The sequence below is a fragment of the Mirounga angustirostris genome, unplaced genomic scaffold (genome assembly GCF_029215605.1).
Source record: "Mirounga angustirostris isolate CCGP_5_RB_7025 unplaced genomic scaffold, mMirAng1.0.hap1 SCAF_13, whole genome shotgun sequence".
NCBI lineage: Eukaryota > Metazoa > Chordata > Mammalia > Carnivora > Phocidae > Mirounga > Mirounga angustirostris.
This window is the reverse complement of record NW_026991721.1, coordinates 6025630-6046615: the sequence shown is the minus strand read 5'-3', so window position 1 is coordinate 6046615 and position 20986 is coordinate 6025630. Positions and strand designations below refer to the sequence as shown.

Below are 20986 nucleotides of genomic sequence, written 5' to 3'. Positions count from 1 at the left end.
CAGACTTTGGGTCAGTCCCTACTGTCAGTCCCAAACCCTGCCTTCCATGGTGCCAGGAGAGTTCCTGAGCCTCTCCAGGGCCCTGGGGGCGGGGGGGGGGGGGGGGGGGGCAGTTTGGCTGCCTCTTGGTCCCTCCCTCTAGGAATTAACTTCTAATTCTCTGCTAAGAGAGGAAATGAGCCCCCATCCACTTCCCATCTTTCAGAATGTCATCAGGCTCTTTGATCTATTCCTGTCTCCCTTCTATTTTCTTTGTCCTTGTAAATTTGTATCTGTTTTATGTCTTTACTATCATTTTAGATTTTAAAAGGAAACAGAGGTAAACCCATGTATTTAAACCTGCTACATTTAACTGGAAGTCTATTTACCATATTTAAATAAAAATGTTTAACAGGTAGCTTCTGAAGAAGCTGATGCTTGAACATCCACCTGATTTCTCTGCCTCGATTTTGCTACTCACTTTCCTTAGCTGTGCAAGGGTGAAGGAGAAAGCACAAAGATCTGGGTTCAAATCCTGACTCCTCCATTCACTGCCCCATGATCTTCTCACATCAACCATCATAATTGCTGCCCCTGGTACCAGAGTAGCCAGAGGGAGGCACAGTGAGTGTTATGGAGAGGCTTCTAAACATAAAGCACTGAACCTGGGAAAGAATGTTGGATTCTCGTTCCCTGGATCACCACACGCCACCTTGGTCTGCTGGTGCCCCAGCCCCCCACACCAAAGCCACAGGAAGAGCCCTGGTCCCTTAAGCCCTCAGGCATTCTGTGGTTCCCATGCGTGGCAATCAGAGGAAACCAGAAACAGCAGCCTGGGCAACAGCGAGGGACCAGAAACCCAGAAAGATGGACAGAGTCCAAGAACCAAGTGGGCGCTTTATTAACGCAGCAAAGGGGTGACTAGGCTGGCCAAGCAGCCCCTTACCAACTGTCCACTCTACTCGGGGGGCCAACAGAGGCAGAGTTGCAGGACCCAAGCCCTGGACACTGGAGTCCAGGCTGGGCAGGGGCAAGGCCAAGGACGGGACGGGAGGCTGGGGATGGGCCCGAAAGGAGTTAGGAGCCCCCTTTCCTGCTACCCTCTCCCTGAACAGCTCCGGCTCCTTCTGGAGTCAGGAAGCCACGAGGCCCGCATCAGCTGCGGTCTGGAAGGTGATCCCATCCCCAGGCAATGGGGAGGCCAGGAAGGGCCAGAGCCAGACGAGGACCCAGCGGGGCCCCAGGGCCGCCTGCAAGTTGTGGCAAGGGCCCAGGTCATAAGAGTGCTGGCCCCGAGCCCACTCCCATGTGGTCTGGCCCCTCAGCAGCAGCATCCCATGGAAGAGCAGCCCGGCCCCGCACAACAGTGCACCTGCCACACACGTGTCGGTCACAAAGGCCAGGGCAAACTGAGCCAGAGACACTCTGCCTGCAAGAAGAAAGCAAGAGGGTCAGGGGGCAGCCGTGGGCTCAGCCCTCCCAAAGCTCAGCTCCCGCCCTTCTTCCACTCCCTACCCTCCACCACGAAGCAGGGCTCATTTCCTCTGCTCAGTAAACGCTGAGTGGCTACTCCCGGGCCAGCCCACACCGGTGACCTGGGCAGACGCAGCCCTCTGCCCAACATCTGACTTGCATTCACCACAAACTTGTGAGCACCTCCCACGTGCCAGACGCGGTGGCAGGCACCAGGATGAACGGTGGACACCAGCTCTGACCCCAGGGAGCTCACAGACAAGTAGTTAAGAGATGACTTCTCAGTTACTTAATTACGGATGTGATGTGTGTTACAATGGGAAAGTACAGCACCTTCTGGCCCACAGTAGCTACTAAGTATCTGCTGAACTAATGAACTACAGGATGTTATGAAACATTCTGCTCAGTCAAAGAAGCCAGACACAAAGGGCACATAGATGATGTCATTTCTGTGAAATGTCCCAAACAGGCAAATCCATACAGACAGTAGACGAGTGGTTACCAGGAGCTGGGGGCCTCAGGGAGGAGTAGGAAGTGACTGCTCAATGGGTATAATAGGGTTTCTTTTTGGGGTGATGAGAATGTTCTGGAATTAGTGGTGATGGTTGCACCACATTGTGAAGGTACTAAATGCCACTGAATGATACACTAGGAAGTGGTTAAAATGATGAATTTCGGGGCGCCTGGGTGGCTCAGTTGGTTAAGCGACTGCCTTCAGCTCAGGTCATGATCCTGGAGTCCCAGGATCAAGTCCCGCATCGGGCTCCCTGCTCGGCGGGGAGTCTGCTTCTCCCTCTGACCCTCCTCCCTCTCATGCTCTCTGTCTCTTATCCTCTCTGTCTCAAATAAATAAATAAAAAAAAAATCTTAAAAAAAAAAATGATGAATTTCATGTTATATGAATTCTACTTCATTAAAAAAGAGAGGCTATGTGGGGAAATGCTAAGCTGACTTATTAGGAGGCTAAAGGAAGTGGATTTCATCTGCTTTAATTAAGTACATCTTGGGTGGCATCTGAAGGAGGTATTTGGTAGGTGAAGAGGGGAGAAAACATTCTGTTTGAAGGTCCTGAGGCAGGATGGAGATGCCTGTGAGACGAGTATGTGGATGGGTCTGGAAGCTCAGGAGAGAAGCCCAGGCCCAACATGCAGATCTGCAGGTGGTTGGCAGTTCTAAGACCCGCCAGACTGTAGAGTGGGATGGGAGCGGCGCCATGCCCTCAGCATCAGGAAACCAGGTCCTTTGGGACCCGATCAAGAAAAGAGAGGGAAACCAAAAATTTAGGAGGAAACCCTGCAGTAAGAGTTGTTGGAGACACCCAGGGTACAGCCTTTCCAGGAGGTTGAAGGCCAGCAGTATTAATGAGGCAGAAAGGTCTCGTGAAGCAAAGAGAACTCAAAAGGGTCCTCTGGGCTTTGTGGTGACAGAGGCATTCCCAGGAAGGGGAGGGGGGACAGAAGCCAGTTTGGAGCAGGTACAGGAGTGAGTGGGAGGTGAGGAAAAGCAGCCTATGAGCCCAGGTAAGTCCTTCAAGAAGCTTGGCTGCTAAGAGAAGAGCCAAGAGGCAAGAGATAGGGAGGAGGAGGATGTAGGGTGAAGAGAGGGTTTGTACAGGTGGGAAAAGCCGAAGAAAGCCAGTGGAGGGGGGACTGGGTCAGCAGGAGGAGAAGCAGGCCATAGTGAGGCTTCCAAGCAGGGAGGAAGGGCCAGACACCAGGAGAAGCTGGGGGCAGTCAGCCTGGCTTCCGGATCTGAGGATGAGACAATTCTGGATGTACCAACTGACATCTCATTTTCTGTGATGGATTTCAAGGGAGGTGGAAGCTTGGAGAACAGGAGAGTGGGAAGGTTGGAGCTGCAGTCATTCGGGGGGAGCAAGCTTATGAGAAACCAGGATGGCCACCCATGACTGAAGGCCTGTTGGGGTCAGCAGCGCCATGAATGTGGCATGGGACCAACTGCCACCAAGTACCAGCTCTCAGCGACCAGCGGCAGACTCAGAGAAGACAGGAAGGCACCGTGGAAGACAGAGCCAAGAGGGTTGAGATGTTGGCAGGAGAATGGTGGAAATGAGGATTCTAAGCTGGATGTGGGGGCAGTGAAGAGGGAAAGTGTTGACGGAAAGGTGAGGGCAGGAGCTCATGGAGTAGAAGTGTGAGAGCTGGCTAGGAGAGGAGGTGGGGAGCAGACGGAGAGGGGTGAATGGCTCATGGCGTGATTTGGGAGGTGACACACTTTGGCTTCTGACAAGGTGTAGGGTGGATGTGGGAGTAAGTAAAGGAAGTCAAATGGAGAGAAGGTCAAAAGCTGACCAACTGGGCACTGAGAGGGCCATTAGCCCGGACTTCCAGATGCCCACGATTTCAGCAGGGCCCAGCGCTTGAGAAGGCAATGGCTGCAGAGGGGCGGGGTGCAGGGAGGTGCGGCTGGAGGGCTTGTGTCTCAGTGGAAACAGGGTCATCAAGGAGGCAGAGGAGGGCTGCTCAGGGAGCCAGTGTGGTCAGAGCGAGACAGTGACAAGCCCACTGGGCCTCCCAAGGCCATTCCCCCGCCCACCCCTCCGGGCTGTAGGGACAGAGCTGGGCTTGGATAGGACGAGACACAGCTACTACTCAGAGTACTCAGAGAGTTTAGTAACTGCAGGACAAGGTTACATAGGGACCATGGAGGGGTCAGGAGGAAGGGGTCAGGGGAGAGAAGGCATTTCAGGCGGAGACAACAAAGAGTATAAAAAACAGTGGGGCTTTTATCTCAGGGAGGGGAGGGTGTCAGAAGAAAGAGGAATAAATGTGTCATCCAGAACATGGCCTCTCGGTCAGCCTCCTGATCCATGTCTTCCCCTCCCAGCTTCCAAAGACGGGAACTTCCCTCTGCCTATAGCTTTCACTGGCTCCCTACTGTCCAGTCAAGTCAGGGCTCTCGCCTCACACCAGCATTCAGGGAGGGTCTCCACCATCCAGTCTGAACCTACTCCTTGCCCAACCTACTCCTTGCCCAACCAGAACTCTTTGTTCTGTCTGCAACGCTCACTTAGAATGCACCCCCATTTAGAATGCTCCCTCCCCATCCCAACCACCCCCCCCAACTCCCACCAGTCCTTCCTTCTCTGCCAACACCTAGAATCCTTGCCTGATTCTCCTAGCCAGAACTCTGTACCTGGGTCAAGGCCCAGTATTTTACTGTACTGCACACCCAGTTGAATCTCAGGCTGCCCTCACCCCCCATAAATGACATTGGAACTGGGATCCCCGGACATCACCAGGAGAACCAGCGGGAAATCCCACCCCCCACCAGAATGGCCCACTGCAAGGGCCTCTGCCTCTGTGGACGCCTCCCAAGCTCCCCACCTGTGAGCAGCATGAGCCAGGGCAGCAGGAGGAGGGCGGCGGTGTGGAGGGGCGCGTGGGCTCGCAGGAGGGCTGACAGGGCAGGGCCCAGCAGCACAGAGACATGCAGCAGGACGCCCGCAGCATGAAGCAGCAGGCACAGGAAGGGCCGGTAGTTGCGGAACCCCACACAGCGGCCCAGAAGGCGGCAGTGGTGATCCCGGCGCAGGATGCAGACGCGGCAGGAGGAGCAATGCCCACTGCGGGGCGGCACCTGGCTTTGGCACTGGTAGCAGTAACTGCAGGGAAGGAACCACAGCGTCAGTTCTGCCACCAGCTCTGAGGGCCCCCTACCATGCCCGGTCGGCCTCTGAGCCCATCCTGGGGAAGCAGGCACAGCCACTGCCCTCAGTAAGCCTCAGCTCCATCATACAGAAATGCAGGCCGAACACCCCTGCCTGGGCCCTTCCAGTTCTAGCACTGCGGGTCCAAGGGCTCTTGCAGCTCAGACATCCCAGTCCTAAGGCCTTTCTCTGGCCTCTAACATCCAGGGGCAAACTTCTCACTTCCTCCGCGGTCACCACATTGGTCCCAATCACCATGCACTCTCCCCAGGATTACTGCTTGAGACTCTTAACGACTCTCCCTGATTGATTCCAGCTTTGGTTCCTTCTGGTTATGGTCTCACCCCAGCAGCCAGGCTGATCCTTAAAAATCTAAGTCAAGGGGCGCCTGGGTGGCTCAGTCGGTTGAGCGACTGCCTTTGGCTCGGGTCATGATCCTGGAGTCCCAGGATTGAGTCCCATGTCCGCCTCCCTGCTCAGCAGGAAGCCTGCCTCTCCCTCTGACCCTCCCCCCTTCTCATGCCCTCTCTCTCTCAAATAAATAAAATTTAAAAAAAAAAAATCTAAGTCAAAACCCTACAATGGCTGTCCATCTCACTGCCAGTAAAAAGCTAAACCTTCAATGTCCCACAAGGTCTTTCTATCTCTACCCTCCCTCTCCTCCCTCTCTCACTCCACACCAGCCACACTGGCCTTCTTGCTGTTCCTGAACATGCAAGGCACATAACTGCCTCAGTCTTTGCACTGTCGTTCCCTCTACCTGGAACACTCTCCGCCAGATTCCCACATGGCTAACTCCCCCACATCCTTAAAGTCTTTGCTCAAATGCCTACCTTGACTACCCTATTTAAAACTGCAACCTGCACACCCTTTACCCTGCTCTACTTTTTGTTTCCATACCACCATCTTCTAACACTTTATATAATTTCCTTATTTATTATGCCTGTAGCTTATCATCTGCCTCCTCCCCCACTGAAATCAGCTCCAGGAGGTCAGGAATCTATTTTATTGAACCTTCAGTGGCCGGAACAGTACCTTGCACATAGTAGGTGCTCATTAAATATTTGTAAGTGAATGAATGATATTTCTTCTGGATCTACCATCCCAGGCTGTAAAAGAGTGTTCTGGCTCTAACAAGCGGATCCTATTGTAATCTGGTTCTAATATCTTCTGGTTCTAGGGCACCTCCCCCTGTCCAAGGCTCCTGCTTTCCCCCCCCAGCCCCGCGCCAGCCCCCAGATCCCGCGCCCCACTCACGCCCAGCCCTGGCCCAGACCGCGGCCGGCCAGCATCACGCCTCGGATGCTGGGGTCCGAGCGCAGGAAGAGCCCCACGTTGCCCAGCAGGTTGAGCAGCTGGAACGCGGCCAGCACTAGGTGCAAGGCCCGAGCCAGGGGTCCCAGCGGGGGCGGCCCGGGACCCAGAACCAGCACATAGGCCAGCTCCAGGCCCACAGCCGCGGCCCACAGCGCAGTGAGCACGAGAGGCAGCCGCGCGGGCGTCCCCTCCGCGCTCCCCACCGCCCAGAGCTGCCCCATGGCCTGGACCCACCGGCTGTCGGATCCCGAGTACCCCTCCGCTTCCGTATTGGGGCGGGGATAGTGGCAGACGGATGCCTGCTACGACCAATAGAAGCTCCGAAGGGAGTTTCGAGTCACCGGGAGCTGCCGGCAGATGCAGGCATGTGATTGGACGGCCGCATGAGCCACGGAGAAGCTTGGAATCCCGTTGGCGCTAGAGCCGGGGAGGGCAGTACGTTATAGCCACGCCCAGCCGCGGAGCCCCGCCCCCCGCAGAAGCCCCGCCCTCTGGTCTCGCTGGCGGGTTTGGAGGATTGAGTTGCAGTCTTCGGTGGCGTCGGGGTTTCCCGGCTCAGCACATTCCCCCTCAGCCCCCAGCCGCCCCGATATTAATAGCCCTGCATCGCCTCATCCAGCTGGCCTGGAACCCCTCCCCATGCTCGAGTGTCTCCATCACCCCAGAAAACATTCAAACAGGTCGGCGCCTCGGTGTGTCTGACTGTGAAATGGGGATAGGGCTCTCTGTTTCCCACCTGCGCGGCACCAGGAGAGGGTCAGGAGGAGGCCTAAGGGACAGCTTCTAGAGCGGTCTACAGTCTACTATTATCGTTATCTCCGTTGCACACGTGAGGAAACAGAGAGGGCCATGGCTTTCTCACGGTCACACAGCGCCCAAGAGGCGGAGCCAGAACGGGAGCCCCGAATCTCCGCCTTGGGATCCACCCCAGCGCCCCCAAATCCTGCAGTCCTCTGGTCCCAGGGCAACCTCTTGCCTGGTCCCGACCCGAGCGCCCTCGCCCCCATCCGGCCCCACCCTCCTCCCCCATATTTAGCGCGAATTCGATCCGGGGCTGGGCCGGGCGCTACTTAACGCGGCCCCGGTGTTCCGGAGAGCGCCGAGCAGAGCGGAGCCAGGAGCCCGAGCAAGATGATGATGGTGATGCAGCCCGAGGGTCTGGGGGTCGGGGAGGGGCCCTTCGTGGGCGGCAGCGGGGGCGGCGAGTACATGGAACAGGAGGAGGACTGGGACCGCGACCTACTGCTCGACCCGGCCTGGGAGAAGCAGCAGCGGAAAGTGAGTGCTCACCCATTTCCAGATGGCAAAACTGAGGCCTGAGAATCCGGGCGATTTGTCCTTGGCAACTCAGCAAGTCGGGGGCAGAGTCCGTCTAGACCCAGAGTGCCACTCCTAGCCCGAGCTCGGCCCATCAGTCCTCTGCTGTCTCCCAGAGCTGGAAGAGAGGGCTGGGAGCCCTCATGAGGGGTTTAGGATAACAAGAAGAGTTTCTAGGGTCCCACCCCCCGGGAGTTCATTACCCTGGGCCCACTGTCCCACTTCTGCTGGCGAAAAGGGGTTGGGTGAAGCCCAGGAGATCCAAGTTTGGGGGGTGTCGGGAAAATAATCTTTCTCCCCAGGCCCCTGACTCTCTAGTTAAATATCTTAGACCCCACCCTGAGGACTTGCAGCCAGCACCTAGTGGACTTGGGAGTGTGGGGGAGGAGAGAACCATCCCAGACCCCTCCCCACTCTCTCCTCTCTATTCTCTCCACCCTGGGGTTCATTGCCACTCCATCCCAATTGTCAAATGAGGAAACTGAGGCCCAGAAAGGGGCAGAGATAGGACCCAAATCATATACTGTCAGAAAACAGGACCCCCCCCACAACCTGAGGGTCTTTGCCCCTTGCTTGCCCCACCCCCACTCCTTCCCAAGATACCCCCCCAACCCAGGGGCCCTAAGTCTGCTGAAAAGGCCACAAGGTCAAGGAGGAGGGGAGCCTGGGTCCCCTTACACAGTAACCTGACTCTCCGGCCAGATGGACACTTTGTGCTGAGGCAGCAGCTTGGGGAAGCTGGAGTGGGGCACATGGGCAGCTGCTGCCCAGGCCCAGCCTTGTAGGGCACTGGGGCCCCCTCCCTGATCTATTTTCATTCCCAGACTTTCCCAAGTGGAGGGGGCAGGACACCTGGGTTCCCAAAAGAGAAAATGATCCGGGCTGGAGTGAGGAGACTTTGGGGAGTGGCAGGCCAGGGGGAGGGAGGACGCCGTGAAGTCATTGGACCCTGCTGAGCATTTGCCAACAGTGTGTGTCTCCAGGAAAGGGCAGGGAACAGGAGTGCTCAGTGGAATTTGCAGGATCTGAGAATCCCAGGATTTAGAATCAGAGCACTTCTACTGGGTTAGATGACAGGAGATGACCCCAGAGTCCGGGAGGCTCAGCTGACTAGGCTGGAGTGCCCCGGGTGACATGCTTCCCCTCTGGTTCCTCCTGCACCTGTCTCCAAGCAGGGCTGCGGTCCTTGGGTCTGGCAGTCTCCCAGTGATGTCATCCCTGCCCCTGGCTCCAGCTGCCATCTGCTTGGCACCCACCAGGTTTCCCTCAGATCCAGGTCCACATGCCCTTCATGAGACACACACTAGTCTGTAACTTGCCTGCATCATTTAACAAAATATCAGGAATACCCTTCCAACCCAACCTACAGCCACCCACTTCATCCATTCATTCAACGGCTGCACAACCGTAGATGCTCTGTAAATTAATCAGCATCCCTGGAAGTTGGCCATTCCAGAGTTTCTTTCTCCTCCAGCCTGAGCATCTCTGTACTCAGCTTAGCCCCGCCCTACACCTGCCCTTCCCCCTGGTGTCTCCCTCCAGCTCCTGCCTGATGCGTGAGTCCTCTTCATTCAACCTCATCCCAAAACATTCATTCAGTATTTCTTAGGGAGCTCCTACTCGGGGCCAGGCACTGTGTTAGGTGTCAGAACTTCAGCAGGAAACAAAATAAGTCCTCTGCCTTAGGAAGCTTATACTTCAGCAAGGAAGAGTGTTTCTATCCCATCGCTCTGACCCTTCCTGACACCCTTCCTCCCCGCCTCTCCCCCCTACCCCTTCACCCCATCCCAGTCGTCACCTTCTCACTTCTCCCTCCTGCTCTGCCAAGCCATTTGCCTCCACTCTGCCACCAGAAAGAGATTTCTAAAACACGGTTCTGCCCACCTCCCTCTGCCCAAAATCTTCCCTGATGCCCTGTTGCCCTCAGGATCAAGTTGAAACTCCTTGGCTTAGCACCCAAGATCGTGCATGACCTGGCCCCTGCCGCCCCTCCGGCCTGCCTCTCACCACTTATACCCCAACACCCCCAGCTTCATTCCAGTGGCACCCAGATAACTGTAACCCCACAGACCTAGCAGCTGTTTTTCACTGCTGAGCATTTGCCTGTGTGCCTGCAAAATGCCCTTGCCTGCCCTTCCCTGTCCGAATAACTCCTGCTTTTCCGTTGCAGCTCAGGTCAAATATTAGCTTTCCCCAAGAGGTCCCCCACCTGATCTGAATCCCTCTTCTCCCTGACACTAGTCTCTCCCAGCGCTTCTCAGACCAACACGACCCTTTGATTGACTGCGAGCTCCTATAGGGCAGGGACTACATCTTATTAAGTCGTGTTTGTCAAATGGAAGGATGCCCTTTCCTCCACCGTGGAAGCCCCACCCAGTCCCGCCTTTCCCCCTGCTTTATCTAGACCCAGAGCATCTCAGACTCCAGGGCTGGAGGGAACTACGGAGAATCCAACTACCTTCTCCTGTGCTTGGGGCCCCATCGAGTAGTGTTCAGCACTCGCTTATACACCTCCAGTGATAGGAAGCTCACTCCCTTTCCTCAGCAATGACAGTCCCTCACATATTTAAAGCATCATCTTTTTTTTTTTTTTTTTTTTTTTTTATTTGAGAGAGAGAGAGCATGAGAGGGGGGAGGGTCAGAGGGAGAAGCAGACTCCTCGCTGAGCAGGGAGCCTGATGCGGGACTCGATCCTGGGACTCCAGGGTCATGACCTGAGCTGAAAGCAGTTGTTTAACCAACTGAGCCACCCAGGTGCCCCTAAAGCATCATCTTTCATGTCCAGCTTCTAGGGCAGCTGAAAAGCTGGTCTCAGGAAGGGAAGCTGGGTGAGGGAAATAATTCCAAATAACTTCCAGGGTCATCTCCCAGGATTAATTGCTTTGTGGTGGGGGGAATGCTCTGAATTCTAGAATCCTACCAGATTGGAGGAAGAAGGACCTTGGGACATCATGAAGTCTGGCCAGTTAATTATGCAAATGGGGAGACTGAGCCCAAGAAAGGGCAAAGGGCATACTCCAGGTCACAGTGAGTGAGCATCTCAGCTGGGCTTGGAGCCCAAGTATAGACTCTACCAAGGACCCTACAGATGATGGCAGAACACAGGGCTTGAGGGCTTCGTAGGTTGGTGGAAATGTACTATCAGGCTTCAGGTCACCCCCACCCCCAATAGAGACAGAGCTGCATAGCAACCCTCCCGTCCCAGATGGAGGCTGAGGCTGAGGCTGCCTCTAGGGAGAGGGGAAGGCAGTCACCTCCAGGAACTGGATCAGGCTGGTCCTTGTGCCCAGCTGGTCCTCCATGACTTGCAAAGCTCTTGTACCCTCGCGTTCTACTTGGAGGCCCATTCACAACAGCCCTGGGCGGTCAGTGGGGCTGAGAGGACAGTAATACAGATGCACAATCCCTCAGGCAAAACCCTCAGAACTGGGTAGGCTTTGGTCCAGAATTTTGCAGGCCTTAGAAGGGCAGTTATCACCCTGCATTGGCCCTTGTGTGTCAGAGGGTCCCCACGCTTTGGAGCATATGCTTTACAATTTTCTAAAACCCCCTCCAGTGCTTGAGACGGGCCAAAGCTGGCATACCCCAAGTCTAAACTGGGACTGTGCGGACCCTAGAGCCCATGTGTCCTTTTCCAGGAGAATGAAAGTTCAGGGAGAAAAGGGACTGGGTCCTGGATGCACAGCAAGTCAGTGGCTGAGCCAGGACTTGACTCTGGGGCGGGGGCTCTGAGACCTACCCCGATGTCCCCCAGACCCAGGGCTAGGGTCTCAGTGCTGTCTCTGCCCCCAGACCTTCACTGCCTGGTGCAACTCACACCTGCGCAAGGCTGGCACCCAGATTGAAAACATGGAGGAGGATTTCCGCAATGGCCTCAAGCTCATGTTGCTCTTGGAGGTCATTTCAGGTGAGGAGTGCAAATCAAGGCATGGGGACCCCAGGACCTAGGGGAATCCAGGGAGCTGGGGAAACACTAGAGAACCTGGAGGGGATGTGGTAGGGGAGGGGGAAGTTTGAGGACAATGCCTTCAGCTTCTTCTTGTGACCTTTGACCCCTGACCCCTCCTTTTACACCCAGGAGAGAGGCTGCCCAGGCCAGACAAAGGCAAGATGCGCTTCCACAAAATCGCCAATGTCAACAAGGCCCTGGACTTCATTGCCAGCAAGGGGGTTAAGCTGGTGTCCATCGGTGCTGAAGGTGAGGGGGTGGCAGGGGGAGGCCCTGGGGCTGGGGGAGGGCCGTCCTGACGTCAGCAAGCCACTTCCAGGAGCCTGTCTTCTCAACTGTGGGGTTAACTGTCCATGCCTCATAGGAGGGACTGTTAAGGGGCAAATGTGCCTTAAGTGCTGGCTCAGGACCCGGGAGTAGCAGGTGTTCCATGATTGAAGAATGACTAAGTACGAGCTCTGGCATGGGGGTCAAGGGCCAAGGAATGGAGCAGGGGAGGGAGGCAGCTGGGGCAGTACGGGCCTTGAATGCCAGATGGAACCTGTCCCCTTTCCTCACCCTACAGAGATTGTCGACGGGAACCTGAAGATGACGCTGGGCATGATCTGGACCATCATCCTCCGCTTCGCCATCCAGGACATCTCTGTGGAGGGTGAGTGGCGGGGAAGCTGGTCGGGGGGAGAGGGCTGGCCCAGACCCCTCCCCGGCCGACACTTCCCCACATCCCCACCCAGAAACCTCCGCCAAGGAAGGCTTGCTTCTGTGGTGCCAGCGGAAAACAGCACCATACCGCAACGTCAACGTGCAGAACTTCCACACCAGGTCTGTCCGCAGCCGGCATGTGCGCGTGCACGTGCGCGCGCGCCTCCGCTGGGCTCTCCCTGCCGCGCGCCCCGCGAAAGGGCCCTGGGGCCAGCCAGGCTCCTGGAATGGGTGGCGGAGATTAGGAGGACTCAGCCCACGTGGAACTGAATCCGGGAGGGGGAGGGAGGATCCCTGAGCGCGCGCGCATTGGCGACATCCCTGGAAGGGCATTCCAGCCGGAGAGAACTTTGTGAGCGAAAACCTGGCTGCCAAAAACATCCAGATACTGGTGTGGCCCAAGCACAGGGTATGGGAAGGAATCATGATGCGCTTGGAGGAGATGGTCTAGATCTGGGAATGAAGGGCCTCCGATGCCAAGCCAAGGAGTTTAGACGACTGCATTTTACTCATGAGGCTGTCCTGATGGGGATGCTCCTGGAGTGAGGGTGGGACACAGCCTCAGCTTGAATCCAGGCCTGACTGCCCTTCTCCTGGTCCAGCTGGAAGGATGGCCTGGCCCTCTGTGCTCTCATCCACCGACACCGCCCCGACCTCATCGACTATGCCAAACTGCGCAAGGTAGGCCTCTGCTGCCCCCAACCCTGACTCCCCAACCTCTACCCGCGGCCGACATTTCACCTCTCCCTGCTCCCTCCCACCTAAGGATGACCCCATTGGCAACCTAAACACTGCCTTCGAGGTGTCAGAGAAATACTTGGACATCCCTAGGATGCTGGATGCAGAAGGTGAGAGGAAGCGAGGACTCCACTTACTGACCAGAGGCATGGTACAGCCTTCACCTCTTTGCCCCTGCTCTTCCCTCCTCCTGGAATGCTCTCCCCCTCCACCTACCCTCTAGTAAAAATCCTTCCTGTCCCAGGCCCCCCCTCCAGGAGCCCTCTATCCTGCTCCCCTGCCCCTGTCCAACCAGTGGAAGCAGCGTCTCCTGCCTTTTCCCTTATGGCACCACCCTCTGCCTCATATCTCAGTTATTTGGGTCACCTGGGAGCATGGGAGCTCCTTAGGGGCAGGTCCTGCCTCTTGTCCTTCTGCCCAAGCAAGGCTTTAGTCAACTGAGGCAGCAAACGTTTTCTGAGCACCTACTGTGTCTGGTGCCCTAGATGCGTGGGCATCAATGGATGAGAACTTGGGGAAAAGACAGACAGATGGACCCACAGAGTGATGGGATGGTTAGAGACACCAGGCAGTGTGGGCTGGTGCTTCTCAGGGGCTGCAGTGTCCGCTCACTCACCCTCTCCCTTGCGCTTTTCTCACCCCATAGAGAACATGTTCCTGGGCCCTGGGGTGATCAGAGAGGGCTTCAGGGAAGAGGCAGACGCTGGGTTTGGGGTAGCTGGCATCTCTGGCTGTGACTAGATGTCTCCACCCCTCCCGTCTCGAGGGAGCTCTCTGCCTGGTTAGGGGCGTGAGCCCATTCTCCAAGCCTGGCTTTGGCCAATAAATACCTCACTGCTGTCCCCTAGACATCGTGAACACCCCAAAGCCTGATGAGAAGGCCATCATGACCTACGTTTCCTGCTTCTACCATGCCTTCGCCGGGGCTGAGCAGGTAAGCCCCCCCCGCCCCGTTCCCTGCTGCTGCCTGGGCTGGGCGTGTGGACCAAGGGGCCCAACCGTGGTAGCATCCCAACATTTGGAGGTGCTGGGTCCCACATGGGTGGGAGTGCCACTGTCCCATCTGCCTATACTCAGTCTCTGGGGAACTTAGGAGCAGAGGCTTCTGGCCTGGAAGCTCCCTCCTCATCTAAAAAGATGTGCTGCCCTATTTGCATGGACCCAGGTTTTAAGGGCTTTACAGAGGAAGGCTGGGTTGGGGTGTCTGCAGCGACTTGTTCTAGTGCCCATCTTTTCCAACTCCCACAACAGGCAGAGACGGCCGCCAATAGGATCTGCAAGGTGCTGGCCGTGAACCAGGAGAATGAGAAGCTGATGCAGGAGTACGAGAAGCTTGCCAGTGAGGTGAGTCTGAGGCCAAAGAAGTCCCTCCCCTTCCTGTACCTGTGCTCTCCCAACCCTGGCCAGCCCAGGCCTGGGCCTGTGAAGCCTCCCTCACCTCAGAGTGTCCTTGGCCTGCTCCTGCCTCCTCCTGCAATCTTCACATCTCCTGCCCCTTCTGCCTATCCAAGCTCCTGGTCATTCATGGATTCACTCATTCATTCATTCCTGAACTCATTCATTCATGCGCTCCCTCGTCCCTTTATCTGTTCACCCATATTTAGGCAATCTCCTGGCCCTTTGCTCTGTGCCAGCCTATATTGCTTCCTGACCAGGCTCAGACATTGACCATCTGACTCCTTCCCTGATTAGTGGGGACCCCCCATTCTGCTTGAGGCCTGGCCTTCTGGCCACAGCCTGGGTGTGGGTGGCGAGGGGTGGGCGGGGTGAGCAGGCCAGCTCAGAACTCTCTGCGCTGCACCTGCCTGGCCTTGGCAGCTGCTGGAATGGATCCGCCGCACCATACCATGGCTGGAGAACCGTGTGGGCGAGCCCAGCATGAGTGCCATGCAGTGCAAGCTGGAGGACTTTCGGGACTACCGGCGCCTGCACAAGCCGCCCCGAGTGCAGGAGAAGTGCCAGCTGGAGATCAATTTCAATACGCTGCAGACCAAGCTGCGGCTGAGCCACCGGCCCGCCTTCATGCCCTCCGAGGGCAAGCTCGTCTCGGTGAGCCAGGCCAGGGAGGGGGTGACCACCCCCCTCTGCCCACATCCTCCGGGTGACATGGGGCTCTGTGTCCCCACCTGTACAATGGGCGAACCATGATGGAAGGTGCCTCTGCCGGCCCCACAGGACATCGCCAACGCATGGCGTGGGCTGGAGCAAGTGGAGAAGGGCTATGAGGACTGGCTGCTCTCGGAGATCCGGCGCCTGCAGAGGCTCCAGCACCTGGCGGAGAAATTCCAACAGAAGGCCTCCTTGCATGAAGCCTGGACCCGGGGTAGGTACACCTCATGGGGCTTGAGTCTGTCCTGGGGTGGGTGGAGACTGGTATGATGGTGGTGGGGGTCCTGGCAAAATGCACAGGTCAGGAGTAGGTGTTCTGCTGGGAAGGTGGGGACCTGCTTTCTAGAACCACCCTGACTTGCTATGCAGCCGTCACTGCTTCTCTCTGGGCCCCAGTTTCTTCATCTGTAAACTCCGGCCCCTGTCTCCTGGCTCTGGCCTTCTGTAGGTCAGCTCTGATTAATTGGTCATGTAGCATTTTATTTGTACCTGTGGCAGGTGAGTCCCCAACCTTAACAGCACTCATGTTGGACTCAGAGCATATTGATGGCAGAAAACTGCATGAGTCAGATATATCACTCTGTATGAAAACATTCATTCTGTATTCTATCAGGGATTTTAATCCTACAAATAAATGAGCCCTGCCTAAAAATAATGAACAAACGTTAATAGTGGATTATGGGCATGAAGGATAACAATGGTTTGATATAACAAGAATTCCTTAAATATACAGCTATTTATGGGACTCTGAGGAGGTTTCTGGATCTTTAAGCCTGTTAGCGTCTCTGCAAAATGCAGAGGCATTCAATAAATAGTAGGGGCTGCGATTATTATTATGGTTTTATTTGTGTAATGTAATTCATTCTCAAAGCACTTTTACATTCATCATTCATTCATCCAACAAATATTCCTAGAAGGTCTCCCAAGTGCCAGGCACTGTGCCAGGCTCTGGGGAAACTGGTGAGCTAAGGAAACCAGGTCGGGGGCTCACTGGGCTCAGAGTCATTGGGAGGTAGTTTGCGATCCAGTAAGACCCAAACTGTACAAGGGCCACCCTGAGACGTGCAGGATCAGGGACGCTGAAGCCATTTACAGGCCATGCCCAGAACAGGAGTTTCACTTAACTTTATCAGTCTGGCATCGCAGAACAGACCCTGAGGATAAGCTGAGCAGGTGTAATCACCTGCATTTCACAGATGAGGGAGGACTCCGCAAGGTCACCCAGCTCAGCTCGAACCCCAGCTCCCGCCGCGGCCGCCGGTGGGTGACCTGAGCCGGGCCTCTCTCCGAGTAGGGAAGGAGGATATGCTGAGCCAGCACGACTACCAGTCGGCCTCCCTGCAGGAGGTGCGGACGTTGCTGCGGCGCCACGAAGCCTTTGAGAGCGACCTGGCGGCGCACCAGGACCGCGTGGAGCACATCGCCGCGTTGGCCCAGGAGCTCAAGTAGGCGTGGCCCGCTGCTGGTCCCGCCCCCCGGGGGGACAACTACCCTACCTGGCTTCTCCCCTCGCCCGCCCTGCTCCCCACTGCCCTCCGCAAACTTGCAAACTTCGTTCTCCCCAGTTCTCCCTCCACATCTTTCCCCCTCACCACTTGCTCCGTCCCTCCTCCAGTAACCCTGTCCCCATCGTGGGGTCCACACTCTCCCCTACCCATGTTCGGGCTGCCCCACCCCCATGGCCTACCCCTAACCTGGCCACCCCCTTCAGCTTCAGGCCCTGGCCTGCTAGCTCAAAATCTCCCCATCAGCCTTGGCTTCCCCACCTCCTCCTGTAAACCCGCCCCTTCTCGCACAATCGCACTCCCCCTCCATATCGAAGCTCCCCAGAGGACTGGAGCGGAGGACCCGCAGGCTCCCCCTACCCAAGGAATGTACTGGAACCCCCACCTCCACCCCCCAGGAATGCCTTGCTTCACCCACACCTGCCCTGGCTGCCTTGCGCCTTCACCATCTGGGGCACGGCTTCCAGTCCCAGGAAGGCAGACAGGAGGAAATCTAGGCTGTGGTCTGACCCCTTGTCATCCCCTTCCTCGCCCCCAGTGAGCTGGACTACCATGAGGCAGCCTCAGTGAATAGCCGCTGCCAGGCCATCTGCGACCAGTGGGACAACCTGGGCACACTGACCCAGAAGAGGAGGGACGCGCTGGAGGTGGGTTTGGGGGCCAGGGAGCTGGGGGCTGGAGACCAGAGGCTGGTGAGGGGCCCGTTGGGCAGGCTGCTGACTCGCCATCCCCGTGGCCCCTAGCGGATGGAGAAGCTCCTGGAGACCATCGACCAGCTGCAGCTGGAGTTTGCCCGGCGGGCAGCACCCTTCAACAACTGGCTGGATGGGGCCGTGGAGGACCTGCAAGATGTGTGGCTGGTGCACTCGGTGGAGGAGACCCAGGTGGATGTGGGGGTTCCAAGTGGGGAGGGGGGCTGGGGGGGACAGGGAAGCGGGCCTAGAACCCCATCAGCCCTTTCTTTGGGTTCCTGGGGAATGGGGTTGGGAAACCGCAGTTCCCAAATGCTGGGCTGGCAAACAGGAGGCCTGCAGCAGACCCACCGGGTGGCCTGCGGAACACTGTTGCCCTTGCCGTTGCCCGTGGGAAGTGGAGGGTGCTGCTCATGGGTCCTGCCTGTCGCTCCCAGAGCCTGCTGACTGCACATGAGCAATTCAAGGCTACGTTGCCAGAGGCTGACCGAGAGCGAGGAGCCATCCTGGGTATCCAGGGTGAGATCCAGAAGATCTGCCAAACATACGGACTGCGGCCCAGCTCCACCAATCCCTACGTCAACCTCACACCACAGGACATCAACACCAAGTGGGACATGGTCAGTGGTGCCTGTGACCTCTCCTTGCTTCTCACCCACTCCTGTGCTTTCTAACCACCCCGGAACCTCACGTGTCCCAAGCTATGGAGACTCCAGTCCACCTTTGGATCTGGGGTCTGTCACAGCCTTTGTGGGGCACTGGACATGTCACCCTGCCTGTCATGGCCTCTGCTGCAAAATGGCCTTAACAGCAACATTTTCCTGTCGGGCCCGATGTGAAGTGGAGTTAAGCCTGGGGTGTGGACATCTTTATAAAACCACTACAGTAAGTTACCGGCCCCATTTCACAGACGAGGAAACAAGCCTAGAGAGGTCGTGTGACTTGCCCAAGAGCTTGTCCACGTAAGCCCAGACCTCTTGGCTCAGAGTAGCCGGGGCTCTGCTAGGGGTTGGAGCCCATGTCCCCTCAAAGCCATCTTCTGGCTCCCAGAACTGCCCCAGGCATAAGCACCCTTCCTCCCAGGTCCGAAAGCTGGTGCCCAGCCGTGACCAGACACTGCAGGAAGAACTTGCCCGGCAGCAGCTCAACGAGAGGCTCCGGCGACAGTTTGCGGCTCAAGCCAATGCCATTGGGCCCTGGATCCAGGGGAAGGTGGAGGTACGGCTCGGATGGTGGGGCCCATCTGGGGGAGCGAGGCCAGGGCCGGGGCCACAGGGAGCTGGGAGCTCTCATCCTGCCTGGGCCCCCCGACAGGAGGTGGGCCGCCTAGCCACAGGGACGGCCGGCTCTCTGGAAGAACAGATGGCTGGGCTGCGGCAACAGGAGCAGAACATCATCAACTATAAGAGCAACATTGACCGGCTGGAGGGTGACCACCAGCTGCTGCAGGAGAGCCTGGTGTTCGACAACAAGCACACAGTCTACAGCATGGAGGTGAGAGGCGCCTGCTTAGAAGGGGCGGGGAGGCGGCACTGGCTGGGGAAGCCCGGGGCAGCCATGGCTGGACCCGGCACGTCTGCCCCAGGAGGGGCCCCGGTGCAGCTTGGCCAGGTCCCCCAATGCGCCCACGGGGACACTGAGATCAGATGAGGGAAAGTGACCCGTCCAGAGTCACGTAGCAGTCTGAAGCCAGGCCAGGACTGGCCACAACTGGGTGATCAAGACTTAATACACAGTAAGTCATCAAACGTCAAGGCAGGAAGGGCTCTGGCAGACACTAACGCCCAACAGGGTGGAAGACCTGCCCAGGGTCACACATGGACTGGGAGTGAGGCTAGAACGAGGGGCCAGGCACCGGCCGCCCACTGACTTGGCTTGCCCCCCGTTCTCCAGCACATCCGCGTAGGCTGGGAGCAGCTGCTCACCTCCATTGCCCGCACTATCAATGAGGTGGAGAACCAGGTACTGACCCGAGATGCCAAGGGCCTGAGCCAGGAGCAGCTCAACGAGTTCCGGGCATCCTTCAACCACTTTGACCGGGTCAGCAGGGGCCCAGCTCTGTGGGGTGGTGGACCTGGGGGCTGGTGGGGTTGGATGACCAAGTCTGATATCTACTCATGCGCCACAGAAGCGGAACGGGATGATGGAGCCTGACGACTTCCGGGCTTGCCTCATCTCCATGGGCTATGACCTGGTGAGTGCCCCCAACTGCATTGCAGGAGTCCCATCAGTGCCTCTCCCCTACATCGTGATCACCTACTGTATCCCTCCCACCTTCACATGCATTTCATTTCCCGCTCATCACGCCCACTGGGGCTAGGCAGAATGACCCCATTTCACGTAGGGGCTATCAAAGGCTCAGAGAGGTAAATTAACTTGCTCAATGGGCGCCTGGGTGGCTCAGCTGGTTAAGCGACTGCCTTCGGCTCAGGTCATGATCCTGGAATCCCAGGATCAAGTCCTGCATCGGGCTCCCTGCTCGGCAGGGAGTCTGCTTCTCCCTCTGACCGTCCTCCCTCTCATGCTGTCTCTCATTCTCTCTCTCAAATAAATAAATAAAAAAAAATCTTAAAAAAAAAAAATTAACTTGCTCAAGAACACAGCTAGGATTGGGACTTGGTTGTATGTGACTTGAAAGCCTGAGCTTGCAACATTTTTACCCAGAGAAACTGCACTACAGAGAGTTCCAGAGAAAAAGATCAGGGTCAAAGGGCAATAGGGGGCATCGCCAGGGGCAGGATGCAGGCTTCAGCTTAATAGAAAGGACTCCCCATAAAACCAGAGCTAAGGCTGAGGCAGTCTATGGAGGAAAGAGAGCACTTTGTAACCCGGGTTGTCAAGCCAAAGCTGGACAGTCCCTAGGAGGGCACATGAGGAGCCTTCTGGCTTTAGCACCCACGATGGGCACGGTGCCCGGCCTCTATCCCTGCAGGGAGAGGTGGAGTTTGCTCGCATTATGACCATGGTGGACCCCAACGCAGCCGGCGTCGTGACCTTCCAGGCCTTCATCGATTTCATGACCCGAGAGACAGCTGAGACCGACACAGCTGAGCAAGTTGTGGCCTCCTTCAAGATCCTGGCAGGAGATAAGGTGAGTCCCAGGTGGTGGAGGGGGCTGGCGGGCTGGGACAGGGAACAGGATCTGTGGGTCCTCAACAACCTTTTCTCCCCCAGAACTACATCACTCCCGAAGAGCTGCGGCGGGAACTCCCCGCTGAGCAGGCCGAGTACTGCATCCGTCGTATGACACCCTACAAGGGCTCCGGGGCTCCAGGTGGAGCCCTGGACTATGTGGCCTTCTCCAGTGCCCTCTATGGGGAGAGTGACCTCTGACCTCAATCCCTACGGTTCTCTACATGAGTCGGAGAGAGGGAGCTCCCTCTGGCTGATCCCATCCATCTCTTGGAGCAAGGGCCTCAGAGAATGGCCAGCCACGTCCTTCTGAATAAAGACCGATCCATGAGATTTTCTCCATCTCTTTTCAGTTCCTGAAGCAGAAGCTGGGTCCTCAGGCTCCTGGGCAGGACCAGCTGCC

At 56.9% G+C, this 20986-nt stretch overlaps 2 protein-coding genes across 2 annotated transcripts; one reads left to right on the top strand and one right to left on the bottom strand.

Annotated features, from left to right (window-relative positions):
• Positions 1-856: 856 nt before the first annotated feature.
• Positions 857-6718, bottom strand: ZDHHC24 (zinc finger DHHC-type containing 24). Its single transcript, XM_045870186.3, has 3 exons — positions 6380-6718; positions 4800-5077; positions 857-1408 (listed from the first exon to the last, which is right to left on the bottom strand). The coding sequence occupies exons 1-3, from the start codon at positions 6658-6660 to the stop codon at positions 1113-1115; spliced, it is 855 nt and encodes a 284-aa protein (XP_045726142.1). The 5' UTR covers positions 6661-6718; the 3' UTR covers positions 857-1112.
• A 789-nt stretch (positions 6719-7507) lies between these two features.
• On the top strand, positions 7508-20916 carry ACTN3 (actinin alpha 3). Its single transcript, XM_045870166.3, has 21 exons — positions 7508-7717; positions 11549-11663; positions 11835-11954; positions 12271-12357; positions 12440-12527; positions 13010-13088; positions 13174-13255; positions 13994-14079; positions 14397-14489; positions 14964-15194; positions 15321-15468; positions 16549-16699; positions 17298-17406; positions 17503-17643; positions 17889-18071; positions 18535-18669; positions 18766-18945; positions 19345-19491; positions 19580-19645; positions 20384-20542; positions 20626-20916. Exons 1-21 carry the CDS (start codon positions 7571-7573, stop codon positions 20782-20784), a joined length of 2706 nt encoding a protein of 901 aa, XP_045726122.1. The 5' UTR covers positions 7508-7570; the 3' UTR covers positions 20785-20916.
• The last annotated feature ends 70 nt before the right edge of the window (positions 20917-20986 follow it).

Excerpts from the sequence above, each read along its gene's own strand:
- ACTN3 (XM_045870166.3), top strand. The coding sequence starts at position 7,571 with ATGATGATGGTGATGCAGCCCGAGGGTCTGGGGGTCGGGGAGGGGCCC. Across the intron at positions 12,358-12,439 it reads CCAGGACATCTCTGTGGAGG|AAACCTCCGCCAAGGAAGGC; the intron begins GTGAGTGGCGGG and ends ATCCCCACCCAG. Across the intron at positions 13,089-13,173 it reads ACTATGCCAAACTGCGCAAG|GATGACCCCATTGGCAACCT; the intron begins GTAGGCCTCTGC and ends CTCCCACCTAAG.
- ZDHHC24 (XM_045870186.3), bottom strand. The coding sequence starts at position 6,660 with ATGGGGCAGCTCTGGGCGGTGGGGAGCGCGGAGGGGACGCCCGCGCGG. Across the intron at positions 5,078-6,379 it reads GGTCTGGGCCAGGGCTGGGC|TTACTGCTACCAGTGCCAAA; the intron begins GTGAGTGGGGCG and ends CCTTCCCTGCAG. Across the intron at positions 1,409-4,799 it reads CTGGCTCATGCTGCTCACAG|GCAGAGTGTCTCTGGCTCAG; the intron begins GTGGGGAGCTTG and ends TTCTTCTTGCAG.